Consider the following 20307-nt stretch of genomic DNA (forward strand, 5'->3'; position numbering starts at 1 on the left):
CGATTTTTACTCTAAATGCAACTCTAACTCAAACTCGGAAATCCAACTCTAGCTCTTAAACCAACTCTACCTCTAATTATTGCTCTTATGCGAACTCATAAAATACATTTTCTCATTCCTTTTATAGTTTCAAGGAAAGAATAGAATATCAGCGAAAGAGGGAATCAGGTCACGCTGCTTCAAGTGCTTTGGACCAAGATTATTACTACTCAAGGACGGTAGGTTCTTGCATACGCAATACCATTTCCATATCTCACTATGGACCACAATGGCCTCATTCCAGTGGCATAGTTCAATAACCTCAATTAAACAATCTTAATGCAAGTTGCAGAGTATGAGTTTTTGTATTCAATTATCAAAGGTCATCCAATGAATGTGCAAATGTATTGGGGTTAAAGAACTGCCTGATAGATGAGCATGTTGTGGATACTAGTGTTTTGACTCATGGTTCATAATAAGATGTGAAATGGTCAAGAATTTTTTGTAAGACAAGTGTATGTGTTATAAGAAGAAAAATCTATTCTATTTATTATTGAATTTTGCCAGTTGAATTTTCAAATTACCAGTAGAAAATAAACAACATTTGCAATTATTTGCCAGTTAATATAATATATCCACATAAAGTGCTAAATTAACTCACTTGCGAAGTAATCAAATGATATACAATATATATTTAAAGGCTTATTTAGTGATCCCAGCGAAGGTGTACGTAAAATTAAAGTTGTGTATAAATTGTCTAAAAGTGAAGAATTGGCTTTGTCATTAAAATTCTCATTAGGTATTTTTAAAATGAAAAATTTGGCAAAAACATGAGGAAAACAGCAATATTGACTAAGTTGTAGCCCTATTCAAATACGTGTAGCTAATTTCGGCTAATTTCTCTACTGAAGTAGAGAAATTCACCTAAAATGTATCATTTTGTCTGTAATACACAGCTTTCGGCTAGCAGGCTATGTTTGTTAGCACATGTGTGACAAAATCTGAATTTTGATGATTTTTGCAATCCTTCGGATGAGCAAATCTCTGAATAGACCTTTAAATTTGGATCATGAATTGCCCTGAACTTAATGCCAATTAATACATACATCAGTGACTATCTTTTGGAAATAAGAAGAGAATTATAAAAAAGAGAATTTTATAAGAGCTTTTAGACCACTGAGAGAAGCTGTAAAGTCCATTCATATATGAAGGTTATATTAACAAGCAGTAGGAGGGCAAAGGTTTTCACTCTCCTTTAAAGGCAGCCTGTGGTATATGCAGTTATCAAATGTATCACTGTGCAAGCAGTGAGTGAAATGGGCTGAATGATTAGCACCCGGTGAATTTGCTAAGAGTGGTGATAACAGGTTTTCTAGGTTATTTTATAGCCACTGCCTATTCTGACTATAAATATCCTGTTGTGACACTTCGCACTTGATTGCCATTGTTTTTAATTTGTTGAGCGTAACATTGTGTGTGGTCAGATGTTCAGTCTCATTCTGTCTACAATATGAGAAATTGATATAGTTAAAATGAGAAGCTGTCTGAAAGACAATCGGTGTGAGGATTGCAAATGTCACAATATGCGTGACATCAGTAAAAAATATTTTATTTTAAAAACTTGTCTACCCAAACTGTCTCTAAAATAATATTAACCAGGAACTTTCCAGAATTTGTGGAAAATAAATTTATGCAAAGAGTAAGTAGACAATTGTGATGATTACTGTTAGAAAGATGACATTGTGTCTCATAATACCTGCAGGTGTTAATAACAAAGGTTAACTGATATAACCAGACAGTGGGTGTTTTATACATTATAAACCATTAAATCACAACAGTGCTGTAACCTTTATTTTTAAATCTTTCATTATCGCTATAGTACCATGGTGAATCTCAATTGATGTCTAGTGTATTGACATTTAACAGATGTTGTAGGATTATTATTTAAACAAATATGTTTGATGACACATAAACATGTTGTTGACTCCTATATATGTTACATTCTACATTAGAAGTCATAAGAAAGAATAACATACATATCTGAGGGTGTGTATTCGAGTTGATAAAATTCACATGAAACATTGTTTGCATTATTGCTTTCTGATCTCTCTACAGAACAATCAATGTTTGATTTAGAAGAGTGTCAACTCAACAAAGATCCTGGCATGAGATCATCAGCTGTGCCTGCTCCCGGTAAGTTACCTAATCCCTGACCTACACCCCTTCTTATTGTACACATAATGATGACTTCAGGTAAAATGTCCACATCTTCGATATTGAATCCTCTAGTCAGCACTTGCTATTGTCTGACTGGGAATTGTCAGCAAAGTTGCATATTTTGCAGGTTATATTGTGAAATATGTATAAAATTAGATTTTTTAAACTATTCAACTGGACTCACGGTTTTGAGAGGCAACGGTTTCACACCTTATCCTAGGTGCATCTTCAGGCCATCTATTGGTCTGTCGGCCTAAGATAAGGTGTGAAACCGTTGCCTTAAAAACACCTGAGTCCAGTTGAATAGTTTAAAGAATCTAATTGTATATTTGATTATACCTGGATGAATGACAACCTTCACAAACGTGTGAAATATGTACATCTTTCAAGAATTAGTACAATGATTTCTTGTGCACATCTAACATTTGACTCACACAGTCTTCTCCTGGTGAAACTACATCCTCTTCAGTTAGGATATACAGCTGGGAAGTAAGGATCAACAGTTTCATCCTAAAGGTCTGATAATCAAAGAGGTTAAAATAAGAGAGCTCAGACTCCAGCATGTTTACATATGTTACTCATTGAGGGCAAAGTAGCTTTGAGGCAATAATACGCACTTAAAGCACTGCATTGTGCAAATCTTTGTAAGAGATCAATTACAGTTTAATTTTGGGCCTTTGCCAATAAAAACACTTGGTCCCCATGCATTACTGATTCAATATGGTGGATTTCCTATAGAATTACAAATGATCCTATACAGATTCCAAGCTCTTTAATACCAACTTCTTTGTTTTCAACCAAGAAAAGCAAAACAGTCAACCGTGAGTATTATTTAATGTGCACAAGAAATTACTGTAATGATATGTCTGCAAACCTAATTTTTTTGGAGATTGTCCAACAAGTGTCCATGAAGCGACGATGTACACTCTAGAGTTGTCAATCCATCATAAACTGCATCTTGCCGACATTTTTTTCCAGAATGAGTAGCAAAGGCTAGGTGCAACTTAAGCAGCTTTCCAAATTACTGATATTGTTAGTAACTCCCTGCTTTTTTACAAAATTTGGGAAAGATTTGCATTTTGATGCTGTATTCCATGAACAGGCATGAGAATTTTCAGTTTAAAAACTGAATTCAGTTTTTTTTATAGTCAAAATTTCCGCAACTTTATTTAATTTCAGCCTGTTTTTGGTACTTTTTGCCCAATTTCACGCGCATTTTCAGTTTTTTCAGTTTTTTTTAGGAAAGTGCAGTCTCATGCCTGCATGAAGCTACAGGCTGAATGGAATGCAGACTGCAAATATGTGACCATCCAGCACAACTGAGCCCTGAAGTTGCCAATCATCATTTTTGAAATATTCAACCAAAATATTCTGCTTGAAATTAGCTTTAAAATGATGTATATAGTACTTGACATTTAAGTAGTGAAAAATCAATAAAACAGTCAATAAATCCTTTGTTTCCTACTGTTTATTGTTAAGTTCAATGGAGCATATCTCAATAGTGGCACTGGCAACATCCGGGCTCAGTTGTGGTGAATGGTCACATATTTTTTCAAATTTTGTTAGAACAAGCAGGGGTTAACAGTGTGATCCTTTAGGGAACATTGATTCTATGACAAGTTGGCCAAATTTTGTTGTGATTTATAATCTTTGTGTTTAAGTAATGTTTTCCTTGCCTTTAATAAAAGTACAGCATGTAATGTATGCTTGTCTTTCGATGTTGTGCGCATTATGTTAAGCATTCGATACTAAAAACATATGCAGGTAATACGTACAATATTTTCCTGTTTTTTGAATTCGTCATAAATATACATGTAGTGTACACATGTAATACAGATTTTTATTGAAGTAGTATTTGACCAATTAGATTACAGATTCATGTTCACTAAAGAATAAAATTTTCAACTAATCTTACTATGCCTGTGAGTTGAGTACATTAATTTGGAAACATGTCAGCTGGTTTTAGGAACTTCGATTTGTTTATAAACTGTCCTAAGCTGCCATAACTCCTTTAAATTCAATCCTGAAATGTTTATTTTGGGAAGGGAAAGGCAAAGTTGGAGTAAGTTGGTAATTATTTCATTAAAAGGATGTGGACACTTTAACCTAATAAAGTAAAGTTTTGTTTTGTTCAGGTATATTTATAAAAGTATATTGATGTATAAAGTATGCACAGTAAATAAGGTACATGACCCCACTGTACGCTAGAATGTTCTCTATAATTTCTAATCAGTGATGGCAAATGATGTAGAAATCACCTAGTTATAAAACAAAAACCGATGGAAGGTAGAAATTCAACAATTGCATCAGTTTCAGTCAACTTATACCGTAGCATGTCATCATACATGTTATGAGTGCACACAGTTAGGGCCTACATGACAAACCTTACTTGATTAATGGCATGCATAGTGAGTGCAGATAATGGGGCTTGATATGGTGTAAGCTTTGAACCCATACCCTCCATCAGTTTTTGTTTCATAACTTGGTGATTTCTGCATCATATACCATCACTGATATCTCAAATTAAGAAAACATCCTTCCGCTCACTGTGGTTAGATCTAGCCTCAGTTTGGTTGTGAGGTCATATTCAAAACTGATATCTTATTTATGGTGCAGACTATATGTTCTATACAGTAAAATATGTATGTTTTCTGCATCTTTGACTGAGCATTGGGAATGATAAGTTACCAGAGGTGTATATTAATTGCCTAAGCATGTGGTCTGCTCACTTCTATCATTTCTACATCTATATAACATCTGCATGATAGCTTAATGATTAAAATATTTAGTGGTACTGTTCAAAAAAAGGATAGAATCATGAATAATGGAACTACTCAAAATACATTGGACTTATTGATGTCTTCCAAGTAGCGGTTTGGAAGCGCATTATGAACCACTTTTTTGGTAAATCAAACTCGGAACATGGGAAGTTCAGCATGCAGTGCAATTGGATATATGTGGGTGTGATGTTGTTATGAGCACGAAGTAAGTGGGAGAAAATTTATGGAGCGTTTCATTACTTTGCATCATTATGTTTTGGTCTAAATATTTTGAATTTTTAAAAGTTCCATAGTTCCATGGTTTCTATCAATTATCCCCCCCCCCCAAAAAAAAAATATTGTTACTTTGGTGTAACCCGACCTACCCTAATATTTGTGGGGGAGGGGAACAGTTTTATGGTCTGGAAGCATCCTAATTTTTGGATGCACTTTAAACAATTCTGGGAAAATGTACCTTAAAATGATACATAGCAAATCAAGTCATTGCTATGCTGCTTTACAATGTAAAATTATTGAAGTTACAGTTAATTACCAACTTATTTTGAAAGCTATGTGATCTACTGACTTAATGCTGAGTACTAATTTGGTGAATGTTTATGTGAGTTTGGGGCTGTGTTGTAGTCAGATGTAAGTCAAATAGCAGGACAGTTAGTACCTACACATTGGGAATAGTTACCTATTGGACTTTTGCCCCTGATGCAACATTCTTAGATCATATAACTAAGTTGGTAATTCAGTGTCCAAAAGTTTGTTATGCCCTCTCTGGGTTGAAAACATTGTTTCAATATAGTGACCCAGTGGCCCATGTCATTCTGTTTTGCCATAGTTGTAGAATATCCAAAATCCTGTCCATAATAATCATTGTATACTTGAAGAAAAGTATAAAAATAAATTAAATAATAAAAACAATATCTAAAGTTAAATGTAAATGTTGTTACAGCACCCCTGCATAAGAATGTTTACCCCTATGCATTAGTTATTATGGAAAATCTCCTATTTTATACATAGGTCATTAGTAACTTCAATAACAGCCTTTATGTGAGAGGTAGCCATGTCGTAGAGCTTTGAAGACTTTTGGAACTAACTTTGTTGTGTCTTCCTATATCTTCCTCTTACATAAAGGATTTACCAATGTTTCTAATACTGCATAATTGTACTGTAAGGTAAGGTAAGATTTAAACATTATATTGTGAATATGATGCTGACCACCAACCAAATAACCAACCCTGATTAGATAAAGGACCCTGTAAGGAAACATTAATTTTAGTTTTACCAACCCACTGTTTATTTGGCATGTTGTTTTCTTAGATATACTGCCAGCTGGGCCTTATCCTTAATATGCAGAGGATAAAGTTTTCAGGAAATTTTGTAATATCAGGATACTTTGATTTCTTTATCATGATCAGAGTCTGTAAGAAAATGTACATTTTTGTGAATTTTTCATGCAGTGCACCAACTGACACCTGAATTTTTGTCCCTACTAAAATATGTGATGAAAGGGGTTGACCCAATCGACTGCTTCATTCCACATTTTTCTTCAGCAAAACTGAGATTTTGGTATCAGAAGAAAGCTCATTATTTTGCAAGATAGGAAACAGCGCATGAAAAAATCAGACCATGTCCCTTAAATCATAGTGTGTGTCATGTAACTTTCAAGAACATTTTAAAAAGCAGTTTCCTAAATTGTTTTCCAGTGCATTGTCCTATCAAGACTCAATCCAAAATGATATTGTGCAAAATTATCAACTTAAGTCTGATTTTCCCACCTGCATGGTTTTGTGGTGCTTTAGGACAGATAAATGTAGTTGTAAAAATCCAAAAATATTGAATGACCCCTCCAATTTTTGCAGTTCAACAACCTGTCCTTTAGATATTTAGTACGCTACCGATCATATTGGTGGCAATGTCAGTTAATGTCAGCTGCAACAGTCAAACCCTACCCTATTGAAGTATTACTAGAAATTTAACATATTAACCCAAAGGAGTAAAATGAGAACACTGTTGTCAGAGATGTTTCTGATTGATGACAGATTTACCATTCAAATCTTTGTGTTTTTCTTTGGTTTTCTTGTTTCATTTTACATATTATTATTAGAAAGTACATTTTGGCTACATTAATGTCACATTTAATTTTTTAGATCAAAATACTGTTTTAGCAGTGCCAAAATCTGATAAATGATCTCTGTTGACATTATCCTCAATATGCATGATTGGGTTACATATACTTTAGTACTTGTGGCATATGTAAAATTTGAAAAGCTGTTCTTTGATGATAAATGAATGAGTAGATTTGTCCTGTTTAACCACTTAGAATTTAGTCCATATGGGATGTCTGAACACAAGTTGGAAATTTGCTAATGTTTGAGTCAACTTAAGTGACTAAAACAATGCCTTTCAATCCATACTTTGTTTTAAGAGAATGGAGAAAATGATCTGTATCCTGAAAGGTGTGTCAAATATAACAATTTTAGTTCAAATGTAGATTTCTTGCCTCTTGCTTTGTAACATGGTGGTGATGGGGAGTAGGAGAGGGTGAAGTAGGAGCAGAGGCACCACCACTGGTATACAATTTTTCACCCTGATGTGGCAGTGACGTCAGTGCGCATTTCATTGGGCGCACCTTGAAGTGCTGGCATACACACACATGCGCTTACAGACACTGCATGGATGTGCACATGAAACTGCTGCTTCAATGTGTTGACATCATTGCCACATCAGGGTGAAAAATGGTATAGCAATTATTGTGCATGTATGTTATCTCGGATCAAAGTATGCTCACTTTCAATGAACACATGGGATTGTCATGTGGGTGAAATGGAAACAATACAATGCAATTTTCTCATTGTGTGAGCACACCTATTTCAAGTTAAAATGTCATTGCACGGAATACAGGATTAGTATACACATCTCCGAGGTTCCCTGTTTCTTGTCTGTGGTATGAATCTTTGTTCTTCCTGAGTACAGACCATTGAAGTGAACCATCAATCATATAGTTTGCTGCTTTGTGTTGAGTTCTTGTGTGGATTAATGTGACTCTTTGATTGCTTGCTGTTGTGTCTGCATGATCCCTTTATGGATAACCTTCCAGATACTGATTCGAAAATTGATTCCTCCATGAAGGCATGCATGATGCCTTGTCTTTTCCTTCATTTTCTGCTTGAGAATTATCTGTCCCTATCCAAGATGTTATGTGCATGTGTATGCATGTCTGCACATTTATTTGCTGCTAGGCTCATGTGAAATAGATTGATTTGATTGGAATAGTAATCTGACATGTTTTATTTCATTTTCATCTTTTTTTTCAATCTTTCAACTTTTTCCAATCTTCTCTCCTTCTAAACTGCTTTCTTTCCTCTATCCATCTGTCTTTTCATTGATTTGTGTCTCTTCAAACAGATGATTTCAGGGATCCACACAACAAGCATGCCTATGTAAACTGCAGCAGGTATTTGGAGTATTGTTTCTAGATTTTCTTTTTGCAGGACTGAAATTCAGATTATCCATCCTTTTAGGTGAAAATCTGAATCTTAAGTCCCAAAAAAGTAGTTTCACCTTCATTTCTGCTTGCTTTTTATTCATGGTTCATTTTCACAATGCTGTGCTTGTGGTATATTCTTAGTAGATGGCCACAGCTTCTGCACGCATATCTATTGTTAAATTTGCCACTGACAAACGTACAATAATGTGCATGTAGTTGTTGAAACTACTGGTATTTTAAGACATTCCTTCTTAAAAAAAAGTTATGATAATTGTATAAATGTTATAGAAAGCAAAACGGTTGTAGTAAAAATCAGGTGAAATCTTTACAGTAAGGAGTACTTTTATATCTTGGGAAAACTTTTTTTAAATGTATAGTATTTTTGTAGATATAAACTGCACTTGCTTCATTACACCCAACATGTGAACACAATTGTACAAGGGGTTGTAGAATGTTATTAGTGTTGGATTATTTAAAGTGATGGTGAGCAATCTGCAGGTACACATACAAGCATTTGTATATAGTGTGAGGTTTTGGCGTGCCTTTTTCCATTGCTAGAAACTTCTTTTCTGTGCCTCACTGCAAATTACAATTTTACACTCAAATGATTAGTTTTGTTCAGTGCTTGTTCTTCTTCAGGACGATTTGCAACTTTTGGCCACAAGGGGTGAAACGCTGCCTCAAAAATTATTACCATTGTGTTTGATGCACACAAAACTATACAGTACTAGCCTTTAAGCACCTAAACAAACACATAATTACCAAAACTAAGGTAACACCAGCATAGGCTTTTGGAACTTTTGTATAATACAGACAATTTTGTCTTCTGGATCAGGATGGTTCACCATTAACAAGGGATCCAACTTATATGGTTAGTGTTTAATGAGGGAATGCACAGATAGGTTTACTTCAGAATAACCTTTCTTGATATAACCTTAATTTTGCTTATTAATTCTTAACAGTAAATGACACCTACAAGCTCCTAATGTAAACTAACAGTCTTATAATAGTTCACATGTAAACTATAACAAGTTAAGGATTTATTGGGTAACATTTTCAATTAAATACTTAGATGAGTTGGGGATGAATTTGGCTTAGATGTAGTAACTTATCTAAAAATTAACTATGATGTTAGTGTTTAGTCTCGGCAAAATTTAACACTAATGAAAGAAGAGAATAGTAAGACCTTCAACTGGGTTTGCAGTCAAGTAAGGTCACATTTTGTGTGTTTTTGGTCATAATTCATATACTAAGACCAATACTATAATACTCCATACATATTCCAAGCAACACTTAAGTCAGCGTTAACTATTGTTGGTATGAGTCCTATTTTTGATTGTAAAAATTGACCTTTCACCTATATCAATGCATGCAAATGACCTTGTAAAGGTCAAAGGTCAAGATATTTCAATCAAAGTAGGGACTCCGATATCAATAACTTCAAGCATGCTTGAATTCGGCTGATGCCGGTACAGTGTTTGAACCTGGTAACCTCCCTCATCTAAGCATACATGGAGCGCTCAATGTGTCCGTGTTTATGCGCCAGCGTTCTTATGTGCAAACTCATGTAATTTGCACTACTTTTAGTTAAGTTACACATCGCCATACTTATTGTCGACTGCATAGACTCAGGTCTACCTTTCATGGCGCAGTAGGACCTTTGACTTCATATTTTGTTCTACTAGTCAAACATGCAAATTCCTTTCACTTACCTTATTGCATGCAAGTTATTTAAGCTTTCTACAGAATAATCAAGAAAAAAATCAAGTCCAAAATAAAGACTTCATTGAGCAAATCCTTTTCAAGGTGTGAGTTTCAATGTCGGAGTATGCATAATATTACTACACATGTCCAGTAAGTTTAATTATTGTGGCTTGCTGCAGACATTTCTCTTGTTCATCAAAGCCCCTCAAAAACCAGTGTGCGTGTGCGGTCATTCTTTGTGTTCCTCTCAAGCTGGTTGCTATGCGTGCACCAGAAATTGTGTGCAAATTAGACAAGAAACCTGGATGTTGACAGTGAGAACATATAGAACATTCTTTAAAAAAAGGCAGAACACTTGGGAACAAATTGCTAACACTTTGAGGCAATGTCACAGACGAGACACATCAAGGTAGACAAAACACAAATCAAACATTTATTAGGACTTGCTTTTCATGGAAATATTACGCACATACTTTGGCAAAAACCTTAACTAATTATAGTTAGCATATATGCTATACTATTAACATTTATATTCATTGCAGATCAATAAATTGAAAGTAGGGTATAGCATCTGATACAGATATAGTAATGTGTTGAATTACAGATTGTCCCTTCTCATTTATTTGCCAGCTGTTTAGGAACGTTTAATGTCACTATGCTTTGTTTTGATCACTGCAATCATTCCAGATGCAACAAGTCTATATCAAATATATATATATATATACCGTACATATAATATAAAGTAACAATACATTATAAGGTCACATTCTATAGAAGCAACATGTCAGTATATATTGTCATTGTTAATGACATATTCAATAATACATGGTGTGGTTTAATTAAAATGATCTTGGGCAACGATAAAAACACCTGTTCTATTAAATTGGGAAACAATTTTTTGCTGTACAAATGATTGCCGAAAATTTTAGGAACAAATTTTTTTGGTATGTTTTCAAATTGTAAAATATTTACAGATTTTGGTAATTTTTGGAGTCAATTGAAAAAAGAAAGATAAAAGGCCTGACCAACCGCCCCTACTTAAAAGGTATGTCCACCCGTAGATCAGGGTTTTTATCTGTTGCCGTATTGACCAAATGTCTTCATGATATAATGTATGTTATACTAATGCATGCTTAATTACCTATTTTGTATCAGGACAACAAAATCGTGGCAGACGACAAAGCATGCTATTCTGACATGACGGCAACGAGTCGTAAGCAGACGACATACCAAACCCAGCCAATCTACTTCCAGTATGCCGGCCTGCCTGCCTGACGAATAACTGCTTATGCTGCATCCACATCATGCTACCCGAGTGATTTTATTACAGCAAATTTATTTTGTTGGCTTTGCACCCTTGATATGGGATCAAGTAAATCTTGGGGCATGACAGATGAGATCAATATAAATGTGCATAAATGTGTACTCCCGTGGCCTGGTTGCATCTAAATAGGCATAATGCAGTGCTCCACGTCGTGGTCAATGTGTACCAGCACCATTTTCTTATTACAACTTTTCCTGTGTCTTGTAATTAAACTCCAAAAGATAATACTTCTGTTTGGCAGTATGTGCTTTGGCTGTTTCCATATGCCGAAGTGTGAAATTTGCATGGTGCAGACAGTCACAAAGCTTATATTGGGAAAGCCCATGTTAATCTGGTTTGGGAAGTACCACATAGATGCAGATTTAGTAGATTACCCCACTGTCAAACAATGGGTAGCGCATATCCCATCAAAAGGATAGCAAGGAAGGAACATTCTACCAAAGGACTCAAGGATATTGACAAGAGACATCAAAGGAAATTGCCAATGTCATTGTGTATTGTGTAAAACAGTAGTGTTGTATTAAACTACAGAGGATTCGCTGGCTTGTGTTATCTTGTATTCGTGAAGAAACCACTGCCCAATGTGCCCTGTAGCTCACATTGTATTGTAGGAGTTATGTGACTGATGAAAGCATCAGGGACTATGCTATATACAGAAAAGTCTTCACTCCAAATAGATAAATAAAATGGTACTCTCGTATCAGATTTTCAAGATCATCAACCATATACCATAAATGATGAGGTGGATATACTTATTTGCATTTTACAACAGTCAAAACTCTCTTAACATTTAACAAATTGATGATTTTTATAACTTGTTCAATCAATTAGAATCAAAGTGTGATCTCTTTGAGGTGTAAGGTTAAAGCGGTGTAAGTACACATGTGATTGTCAAATTTCAGAAGATTATGTAACACACTACAGGCATCTTCAAAATCTTTAAGAGTTACTTGCCATGGGCCAAGCATGAGGTGGGTGCATGTGATGGTGTAATTTAGCACTGGATATTTATCAATTAGGATAACAATACTAGTTCACATTTCACAAAGCATTTCAGTCGATCTTACGATTGACTTTCCACATGTAAATTAAACCCGTTTTAAATCAATGGTAAGATGGATCGTAAGGCTTTGTGAAATAGGGCCTGGTAAGATGTCCCATAATCATATAGAATCCAGTTCTAATTGTTGGCTGATTTTAACATAACAGTACATTGACAGTGATTCGACAGCCTGATAATCACATCAATAAACTTGCATTTCAAGAATCTGGTCATTTCCAGTAATATAGCATATCAATATACTTAATTATAACTATCTTTATGTTGGCATAAGCTGTTAATAGTGTGCCTTGAAATTTCAACAAGTTTTTATTTTGTTTCTTAAAAATATTGACAAAAGCATTAGCATGGTTTTGAAAGTTTCAAGATATTTTTGTGTAACAGCCAATGTCAAAGGTCATGCCATATACCAAATTAAGAGTAAGTAGTACCTGTAAGGTCAAACTAATATGTTGAGTGATTGTTCCATACTCATATTCTAACTACATAGTTATTCTTGCCAAGCAATTTCATGATGGATTATTGAAGAATAACAAAGAATATGTAATGCAAGCTAGCTTGTCAACCAAACTCTTCCAAAATGGAACCAATTAGTTGTATTAATTAAGTGTGCTACAGTGGGAAGAGGACAAGTCATGATTGTAGAAGGCAATAATAGTGTAATGCCTCAGAAAACTTGTCATTAGATTAGGTGCTGTTAATTGCAATGGAATATTTCAACTCTTTTCAGGAGCCAAGTTAACTCCTGTTTGTGATAAGTTACAGCAATGTTATTTATTGATTAGAAACCACCTAGCTACAAGATCATTTCATCATGAGGTCTTATCAGTCTCTGCTAGGAGTTGATATGTATAAGAACATTCTAGCTTCTTGTACGAGATGCATTCACTCAGCGTAGAAGAGAGTAAAAATGTTTCCTGCAAGGAGTTGAATGCACAATATGAGTGTAAGTCTTTGCAGGAAAGTTGCTCACTCATTGCAGAAGAGAGTGAAAATGTCTCCTACAAGGAGTTGAGATGTTCCCAAGCTCCAAGTTCCCCCAAGATTCTTTAAAACAGGTTTTTTTAGGATAAGATATTATAAAAGTTTTTGGTAGCCCATTTTGATATACACACTTGGTCCAATTTACAATGTCACACATTGTGTTTGGTCACAATGGTTCATAGTATGTAAGAAAAGATAGTTAGAATTTAGTCCATTTAAGTCTCTAAGCACATGCCCAAATGTAAAGTATGTCCTGCCTACTGCATTGTTTGAGAGTTAAATGGACCAAAGTGCAATTTTCAAAACATTTCTTACTTGATGAACCAGTGTGACTGAATGCAACAATGTGTGACAGTATAAATTGGACCACGTATGTAAAACAAAATGTGTTACCTATAGGTTATAATTTTGTAAGAAGCTTTTTTATTTATTCTAAAATTCTGAAGTGGGAACTTTGAACTTGTTGGCCCTTTATGTAATTGTGTCAATAAACTATTTTTCCCATGAACACATCTTAGACAATGTATTTGAAGACAGTAACAAAATGAAATGTAGCATGACATGTTGTAAGGTAATTTTGGTGTCTCAATTCGACAGTTGGAATGCAAAAAGGTGGCAAGTGACTTATATTGTTATGCACTCATCACTTCCTTGCATACAACTGAATGTATTATGTTGCACTTCATGATTGAAGAACTAAACAAAGAAAAGGGAAAAATGCTCAAATCTTAGAGAAAAGTGACCTTTCATGGTTGCTTTTGATCATGTTTCTGCATTATAAAAGATCAAGATATATTGCAAAATTTAATCAGAACAGTCTAGCAACATATTTTCTTATTGAAACATACCTTAATATATGCATACTTGGGTGTTGCATTGCTACTATAAACTATATATTTGTATGATATTATGTAGAAATCAGCAGTAGATAGGCAGAGTTAGCTAGCTTACCAATAATTTATTGATCAATTAATTTAAAGGAAAACAATTTATGAGAAAACACTGTGCCTGGACTTTGTACTTCCATGAGTGTGCGCTGGTAGAGTGCCCTCAAAGGCAGCAAATTTGTTTTGTATGTTTAAAAACAGCAACAGCTATTCTTTAAACATTGTAAGTTTCATTGTGTATACCTTCAGCTCATTAAGCTTATAAGACCAAGGCATCTATAGGATTTTGAGATTTTATGCATGTTGACTGAATGACATAAATGTTGTATAAGCTTAGTGAAAGGGCCTGTACCCTGAATCATGTTACATGACTCTTGCTCAATGCAAGCTGTCTTACATGATACTATTTGTGACCAAATTTAATCAACATATGTGACCCATCACATCAAAACCGACTACTTCGCGCCTGGCTTTATTAGCAGATACCAATGAAAGAAGACAAGAAAATATAAAGAAAATTTAAAAAAATTTGAGCTTGTTTTGCCTCACAAAACATTTTTACTGTATCTGGTTTCAACAAGTAAGGTGTCATTTGAAAGCTACAAATTGGCAGTTTATCCTAGTGTTTAAATCTCCATTTTCATTTCTGCCCCGAAGTGGGTGATTTTGATGTGATGGGTCACTTAATATGAAATCAGTCATTGATGTCAGTTTGAAAACAATTATAGAGCGCTGCAACAATATATACATGCTTATGTGATGACAAACCATATCACAGCTACACTGCTCAAGAACTCTGCATATGAAAGATCTAATATTGTCCATATATCAGAGTATAGGTAATAATAGGCAGTGTCATAGCTAGATATTGAAGTTTGTCCCTCAAAAATGAAATTGCTGGTTATAAATTTTCACCTTAGAAACAGTACCTTGCCTTCACCAGGCTTTTCCTGTGGCTAATGCAAAGAGATCAGACCAGTCTAGACCCTGTCATCCTTGTATTTCAGTCACAGAGGGAAAAGAAGGGTACCACTGGATTATTTTGCCATGTGACCAGCTTCAATTGATGTGCTTGTTTGCATTCTGCATGTAATGCATTGTGCCGATTAGCATACTATATTATTTTTCACCCCAATGTGGCAGTGACATCAATGCATTGAGGCAGCGGTTTCATGCGTGCATCTGTGGGCGTCTTTGTGCTTTGAGCATCTGCTAGCTACTTGAAACTGCGCCCCATGAAATGTGCACTGATGTCACTGCCATATTGGGGTGAAAAATGGTATAAGAACTACATGTGCAAGCCCTCAAGGCATTAGCTCTATTATTGCTTGATTTCAGATGCTTGCAATAAATGCCAGAGTTATACTCTTTTGGACCCATGGATGACAAACCAATATGTGACATGATCAAGGGAATGAGTCACATATGTCGACCCTGGTCGAAAAATGAGTTTTACGTTTCTAAAGAGGACACATTTCTGAAAACCCCATGTTGATACAACTTTTCTTTGCGAAGTTAGGTTAATTTATCGATCGCTGAAAACAAAAGAATTGTAACGCTTTCTTTACCAATATCTCAAAATCAATATTAGCGACATTCGACTCATTTCCCTTGATCGTGTCACATCTTGTGAATAGTTTTATGCATGGAGCTGTTATGTCTGTGGGCTATTCCAGTTTGCTGTATAGTTTCATGTCTTGATTGTGGAGTTCATGCAGCTGTATGGTTCAAAATAATAGTATTAATAAAATTCATTCATTAATTTATTGTCAATGAAATTTATGACCAAACAAGGTTTCTTTGGAACTACAGTCCAACCTCTCTTATCCGGACCTCTTTTATATGGATCTCTCTGTTATCCGGCTGTGAAATCTTCACAGGAAAACATGTTTTTGATGATTTAACACCTTAATTCCATGCTCTGAATACTTAGAATGACATATCTATGTTACATAAAGCACTCTAAAGCCATCTTGTAGTGTTATTACCCCATGTTAAAACAATGTTTTGTTGTCCCAATTTCAGTACTTGGGACAGTCATGCAGAATTACATGTAATTCACTTATCCGGATTTTTCACTTATCCGGACAATGCTTGGTCCCATCATGGCCGGATAAAAGTGGTTGGACTGTACAATGAAAGTAGACCCCTGGAGTTGAACCAAATAAATTTTCCATGAACCAGGGGCTAGCGCTGTTGTGTACCCCTGTCTAGAAGCAATTGTTTATTCTGCATTAAAATATAATTGATGGATTGGTGCTAGTTAGTGGAACACAAAAATCTATAATCCCTTTTTTGGGGTTTAGTTTGAGGAAGGTTTATGTGTGAAGGGAAGACATAATGAAACATCTTCTATAAGTATTCCACTATGGTATATTAATTTGATTACATGATTATGTGCAAAGTTAAAATCGAGCTGGAATTATACTTTTTTTCACCTCGAGTTTGGAAGTGACTAGGTCACAGTATCAAATCACAGTGTGATAACCTAATCTCACAGGTATACAGGTGGGAATTGCGGTATTCTTGCAGTGCAACAACATTGTAGCAGTGACCGTATTACCAACCTCGAGGTGAGACAAAAGAAAGTAGGCAAGAGCTGGATTTGATCTTAATTATGTTCAGCAGGCTTATCTTAAATGTTGGCATAAGGTATATTGCTGATAGCAAATGTGATACATGCTGGGAACAAAAAGGGTTCAAATCTGCCATCCCTTTTCATTCCCAGCATGCATCACATTTGCCTATCAATCGCTATCAGCAATATACCGTATTGTTTGTAATAAATCCCTCGGGGGACATTGTATAATTTTTCCAAAAGGGAGGCGTTTATTAGAAGTGAGTTTTCAGTATAAAAAGCTTCAAAATCATTTTCAAATTTACGATGGTGCTCTTTACGACTATACTACTACTACTACTGATGGGTGATGCCCACAGAATCGCCTGGAACATGATATTTGCGCTTTAAATACAACGAAATTACATCCGTAAGTGCATCATCAAGCAAGAATCTGATGAAATTGTGAATTTCTACCATAATGAGGCAATGAACGGGATGGAAGGTTGAGTCATAATAGGTTTTGTCCATGCAATTTTGTGATTGTCACTGACATGACTGATGCAAGTTTTAAGCTTACTCACATGATATAGCATGGACAATTTTGCATTTTTGTCAATTTTTCATTGATAAATTGGAGGGAGCATGTTTTAGAAGGGGAGCATGTAATACAAACAATACAGTACCTTATGCTTGTAATATGTGTGGAATAGGTATGTAAAGCAAAGGTCATATGCGATAACAGTTAGCATTTTTAATTGTAAAAATGAAAAAAAAAGTGTATAAAGCAAAATTATTAGAAACCGGTCCCAAATGATTGTGTTGGATTTAGCATAATTGTCACAATGGCAAGTGGCAATAGTGCCTATCAAGCTAAGGTGGATGATGTACTGGGACATGTACTACACCATGTGCAAGAAGTATCAGTATACTGGCAATTTCTTGAAGAAATTAACACATGTTAATACCTAACTTCCTTCAATATGGCATACAAATATATGAATATGTAAGATTCCAAAAATTACAAATTTATTTGTTTTCCCCCTGAAATGTGTGCGGTATTTTTTGCCCTTTTGAAAGCTCTTCATAATTCCAGTGCTATTTCAATATATTTATTATTTGCATGTTAAAAAAAATTCAAAAGAGAGTTTGTCATTTTGCTATTCAAATGGATGTTAGTTGCATTGTGCCAAGTGAGGTTTAGACATAAAGTAGGCAGAAAAGTGTCCATCTGTATCACTCTATACTTTCTGTATTTAAATTTCAAAAAAGATGCCAGGCTCAAGTTTAACAATACATTATACTTCTTGTATGTGGTGTATGTGCTTAATCAATTCATTTTGAATTGCAATGTCATAATAGACCAACTCACCGCAAATGAGCAAAAATATTTTGTAACTTTGCAACATTATGCTGTGTTACTGTAATGCAAACCTGAGATAGCAAAAAAAAATGTCCGCCAAGATGATCTGCCGTATAGTTTTGACAAATATTTTGTAACATTGACTTGATTTTTTAAGCAGTGTCATATACAATTACTGTGGCTTTGTGGTTGTATGATCTGGTATGTGAAAACCCTTTTTTACTCAAACTTGTTGATATCCTTGTTATGTAACTTATGCACAAATTTGTAAGTTATTGTATAAAATTCACTCCCAACTTTGCCAGGAGATATCAAAGCTAGGTAGTGCTTCCATGCTGGACATAACTGATAGTCTGCTCTACTTTGCAGTAATCTATTTGACTGATTACTAGCAGATACAGCACACTGTGGATGGCAGATTGGTTCAATTTCTTCATTCTAAACAAGTTATATGCTATACTTTGTGTCACTGTGTGTTTGAAACCTGGTTGTCGTTCTTGGATTCGAGCATAATGTTTGCGCCTAAAAGCGGCACAGTCAGATTGCTTTCTCACATACAGAGACACATTTTGATGTCATTACCAAACTCTAAGCGACACAAGGTAGGGGTTATTTGCTTTGTAGATTCAGCATTTTCACTTAGTTTTTAAACTGTGCAAATAGGAGGGTAGTATTGTATCCATAATTAGGACACTTGTGGACTAAACCCATGCTTACGGAGGATGCACATTACAACAATTTTGAGCGAGCGAGGGAGGGCAACTTTCCCCCTGCCTCCCCAGTCAATACACCTCTCCTATAATTAAAGACAAGAGATAAAAACAATTTATCGCGTCTGATGTCACTGTCAATTACGATCCTTGATTGGTTTACACAGGTTAATCAACGCAGCGTAAAGGAAGACCGATCTATCTGGTGCTGATCGGAGAAAGGAATAGCAGCAAATGGCGAAAAATTACGTACTTTTACAAGGCAAAAAGCAGCTTTTCTAGGCATTGTCGACATGGTGCATTCACCAAAGAAAGTTTCCTACTATAAAGACCTAACTTTTGAGATGGTTTGCATGTCGAAAGGTGCAAAATTAACTATAAGGCGCCCGTTATAAATCCACGCTCAGCAAGTCATCATCACGACGCTTGTAAACAAACCGTGCTCGAGTTTGATTGACAGGTGACGTCAGACGTGATAAATTGTCTTTATCTTTGTCTTTCATTATAACTAGCCATGATGCCCAACTACTACTTCTACTGTAGTGTTTGTAATTTGACCAAGTATAGCATGGCTTCCTATATAACAATATGTTATTCATTTCAACAATGTATAACATGTTTCTACTATCAAAGTAGGTTGTAATTTAAACAAAATAAGTGGATCATTTTCATATGACAATAACAACTGCAATCCCGGTCATAAATTTGTCTGTTTGAAACCGTATTTCTATTATACTCGACTTATTAAAATTTCGCTTTCTTTGGTGTTAAGTCTGAGCCCTTCCCTACTACTACAACCCTCCCCCTTCCCCACCAATCAATGTTGGATGTTCGTAGGGGTGCATGACCAAAAAAAAACAACTACCAACGTTGATCGGGGGAATGGGGGCATATTTGAAGTACCCATGTTAAAGTGTTCAAACAACTATGACCGGGATTGTGGTATCATAATCAAAGGTGGCTGCACAATGTGATAAATACATTATTCACACAGAAAATTTGGACTAAACATAGTCTAACCTAAACTGGCACCAGTGGAAATAGGTCAAACTAAGCAGTATTTTAATTTATTTATTTACTTTAATTTATTATATGTTCAACTTATTTCTCATACACTGCCAAAATGAGAAATAGTTCAGCTGAACACTTTAGATAATAGACCTTTTTGGTAGGACTTTAAAAAAAACACTGATCATGCATGACCATTGAAATATTAAACCAATCAACTTCTGGTGAACTGAACATGTGTTTGACCACACAATGT

General features: G+C 35.1%; 1 protein-coding gene across 3 annotated transcripts in view; it reads left to right on the forward strand.

The window, feature by feature from the left end:
* The window catches only part of LOC140149040 (cyclin-dependent kinase 17-like), a 146840-nt gene extending 131008 nt beyond the window's left edge, over window positions 1-15832 (forward strand). For 2 of the 3 annotated variants that reach the window (XM_072171187.1, XM_072171188.1), the window contains exons 11-14: window positions 128-218; window positions 2095-2172; window positions 8373-8421; window positions 11314-15832. In XM_072171187.1, the coding sequence (XP_072027288.1) occupies window positions 128-218; window positions 2095-2172; window positions 8373-8421; window positions 11314-11359 (264 nt within the window). In that variant the 3' untranslated portion in view covers window positions 11360-15832. The remainder of the gene's footprint in view (window positions 1-127; window positions 219-2094; window positions 2173-8372; window positions 8422-11313) is intronic. The other variant, XM_072171189.1, reaches the window with a different exon arrangement.
* The last annotated feature ends 4475 nt before the right edge of the window (window positions 15833-20307 follow it).

This window comes from Amphiura filiformis, chromosome 3 (genome assembly GCF_039555335.1).
Source record: "Amphiura filiformis chromosome 3, Afil_fr2py, whole genome shotgun sequence".
Classification (NCBI taxonomy): Eukaryota; Metazoa; Echinodermata; class Ophiuroidea; order Amphilepidida; family Amphiuridae; genus Amphiura; species Amphiura filiformis.